This window comes from Limulus polyphemus, unplaced genomic scaffold (genome assembly GCF_000517525.1).
Source record: "Limulus polyphemus unplaced genomic scaffold, Limulus_polyphemus-2.1.2 Scaffold659, whole genome shotgun sequence".
Classification (NCBI taxonomy): domain Eukaryota; kingdom Metazoa; phylum Arthropoda; class Merostomata; order Xiphosura; family Limulidae; genus Limulus; species Limulus polyphemus.
The window spans coordinates 290,500-293,869 of NW_013666269.1; the positions used below are offsets into that span (position 1 = coordinate 290,500).

General features: G+C 30.8%; 1 protein-coding gene across 2 annotated transcripts in view; it reads left to right on the forward strand.

Annotated features, from left to right (window-relative positions):
* The window catches only part of LOC106459775 (V-type proton ATPase 116 kDa subunit a-like), an 89,862-nt gene that overhangs the window by 75,932 nt on the left and 10,560 nt on the right, over positions 1 to 3,370 (forward strand). For both annotated transcript variants that reach the window (XM_013919431.2, XM_013919432.2), the window contains exons 16-17: positions 2,683 to 2,790; positions 3,194 to 3,328. In XM_013919431.2, the coding sequence (XP_013774885.1) occupies positions 2,683 to 2,790; positions 3,194 to 3,328 (243 nt within the window). The remainder of the gene's footprint in view (positions 1 to 2,682; positions 2,791 to 3,193; positions 3,329 to 3,370) is intronic.

Sequence of the window (3,370 nt, forward strand, 5' to 3'; positions counted from 1 at the left end):
GGTTACAAGGTCAGTCAAATTGACTGATCCCATTTTAAGATAGGGTAGAGAAAATAACATATAAATTATAAGGATTTTGTGAAAAAAAACGTTTGAAATGCATTTAGGAGGTTTTAGGGACTAAACAATGGAAATTTGAGATTTTTGAGATGACAAAAAGTATTTTTAATTTTAACATGAAAATTACTTTGCACACAGACTATTCAAAACAAATACTCAATATATTCATGGACAAAACTTTATTTCATTTTATTAAAAATATTTCACTATGAAATATGACTTTTTGTACGTGAATGACTTGTAATATTAACTAAAAAACTGCCAAATGTCGTGAAGATATATCCAATATATAGAGAGTTATAAGTATTAAATTTATATCAACTTTAAACGAGTACAAAAGGTCACGTGACTCGGTCAAATTGACCGACCCCGCGTTGAGAGAGTTAAGAACTTAAAACTTATAGATGATTAAAATTTGATTTATTAGCTATGTTTTGATGCCAAGCTAATTTATATACATTAATGATAAGGTAGCTTAACCATCTAACTACGAGCATCTTTTTCTGTGTAGGTCATGAGATTTTAGCGAGTTATACAATAAGTATAACATAGAAACGTAGCTACTAATCCATATTTTAATAGTATATAACTTGAGATCTTAATTTTATAAGGCAATATTAAAGAAAAATCCTGAATTTACCCTAGTATGAGAATTGTGACATTTGCTCTCTAGGTATCCCCTCTTCTCTAATTTATTTACCACCACTCTGAGAAATACAAAAATTACTCATTATAATGTTGTCATCATTTAGGCAAAACATAATTGTTATCGCCTTCAATCATATTTGGTTACAGAGCCAAAAACTAGAAAATCAGCCCCTCTTGCCACACCCACCTGTCACATCCTCTATTTTAGAAATTGTCAATATTTGTCTCTGACATTTGATACTGTATTATTTATGACCAATAAAAAGCCAAGGTTTTAGTCTATCAAATGACATATTACATTACATTGTTTTCTGCACAGAAAATTGTTTATTTTGCTTCCAGTTCAAGCTTCATTCCTGGAGTCTAAAGATCTAACAGTAACTTTGTTTAAAGAAAATAATAGAGAGGATTTGTAGTTTCTATGGTGGTTGTGTACATTTTTCTTTTTCTACTCAGCTGGCTAATAGCAGAGCATCATAAAAGTTTTTAGGTCTTTATCTCCTGTAGACATTTAGAAGACCTTTTGAGCCCCGATAGCCAGTTTGAGTAAAACAGTTAGAAGTTGGCCATTAGGTAAAATACAATACAAACAAATAGGTCTAAAATTTGTAATAAAAACTGCATAAACTTCATATTTTTTATCCACATTCCTTTTAATTTGCTCATTTAAGATTGAAAATAAGAGACAGGAAAATATAGCATTTCGAACATTTATGAGGAATGTGGGAAATAAACACCTGCTATTTACATAGTTTTATCACAAGTTTTAGGCCTATTGGTTTCTGATGCTTCGCAAGTTTTGGATTTCTGCAACTTTTAAAACATGTTACACTTTTGTGAATAAAGATGTTTATTGGCATTTGCTTGTTTTTTCTTTGTTGTCCATTTTCCATTTATTCTTGCTTAACAGTGCTGAACCTGTGCTGTGTGGATACTTTACTAATATGTCAGACATCAGTATATCTTATTCAATGAAGAGGAACCCACTTTGAGACTAATAATGGTTGGAGATGGCTTGAATGGGTAATGAATAAAAACTTGAATACAAGTTTAACATAACAGCAAATGTACAACGTTGTACAACCTTGTTGAAGCATTGTACATTTACTGTTATGTTAAACTTATATTAAAGTTTTTTTTCATTACCCATTCAAGTCATCTCCAACCATTATCAATATATCTGAATGACACATTTTTATTGTCATATTTTGAATAATGCAGCATGTGTACATATAAATTAATTCTGTAAGGATCAACCATACCTTTTTTTTTGCAAGATAATACACTCTGCCAGCAGTGGCATGCTAAAAAAAAAAGTCCATAATCTGTCTACCACTCCTAAACCATGAACTGAACTTACTTGAACCACTGAACACAGTGTGAAGGCTGAATAGAATGGGTTGTAAAGTATCACCACTATTATAGCTTCTTTGCAAGGGTTTTCTTTGTATATTTCATCTGACATCTACAAGTGATTATTGGTAATTTTAGCAGGATCCAGGCTGTGATTAAAGTCAAAATTGAATTCTGTTGACAAAATATGCTATCCCAATGATTTTGATAATGTAGTTTTAATAAGAAAATTATGACAAACTCTTCATACTTAGTTTTGTAATAGTAAAAGTTTTAGAGCAGCTAAGTTAATAATAATGCTCATGGTCAGTTTTCCTCCTTCCCCACCCCGAAAAATTTTTTTACCTGTCATTGGAAATTTGTAAAGGTAGTTAAATATCCAATTAAGTAATTTTTGGATTTAACTGAGAATCCCAGCTTATTGTATAACAGTTTCTGAAATGTAGGAAGTAATGGTTAGTACTGTTTGTGTAGAATTTGAAAATAAATTAAAAGGTCACAAACCAAAACATACCACTTGCTCTTCAAGAGAGAGCATTACTGCTTGTAATAGATAATGACACTATTTAGGTAAACAACTGCACATAATACTAGGATTTACTTGTTCATTTTTTGTTACAGGAAGGAATCCAAGCAATCCTTGTGATCTTGGCCATTGTTTGCATTCCATGGATGCTATTTGTGAAGCCTTTCATTCTTCGCAGGCAGTGGCTTAATCGACCCCACCTTGTAGGTTTTATCATTGGTGTATAAGATTTAATTTAAGTATATCAATGTTTTTAAGATGAATCTCTAATGTTTTTCACTTTTGAAAAAATAGGCTTATACAATGTACTTTATTTCAGCAGAGTTGTTTTGCTAATTTTACATCAATTTCCTTCTTTGAAATAATATATGGCAGTTTTACAAAAAAAACAAAAAACACAAAAATATTTAGTTTCCTTTTTAAAGATATACAGTAATTAATAATAAAATATTTATTTCATATTTTTATTTCAATTTTACAGAAACATGAAGTTTGCTTGTTAAGATTAGTGTGTTTGTTGTAGTTATAAGAATGTTAATGAACTAAATGGAAAGTTATCTTAGATTAGAAACAGATACATGAAAATAACTAAACCTTGATGCACAGATGAGTAGTCCTAAGCCTGCTGATGGAGCCATAGATGAAGGTGAAGTAGTTCATGAAGATGGGACAACAAGAATTGAAGCTGGACATGAAGAGAGTGAAGAGGGCTTTAATTTTGGAGATGTATTCATTCATCAGGCTATTCATACCATTGAATACTGTTTGGGATCCATTTCTCAC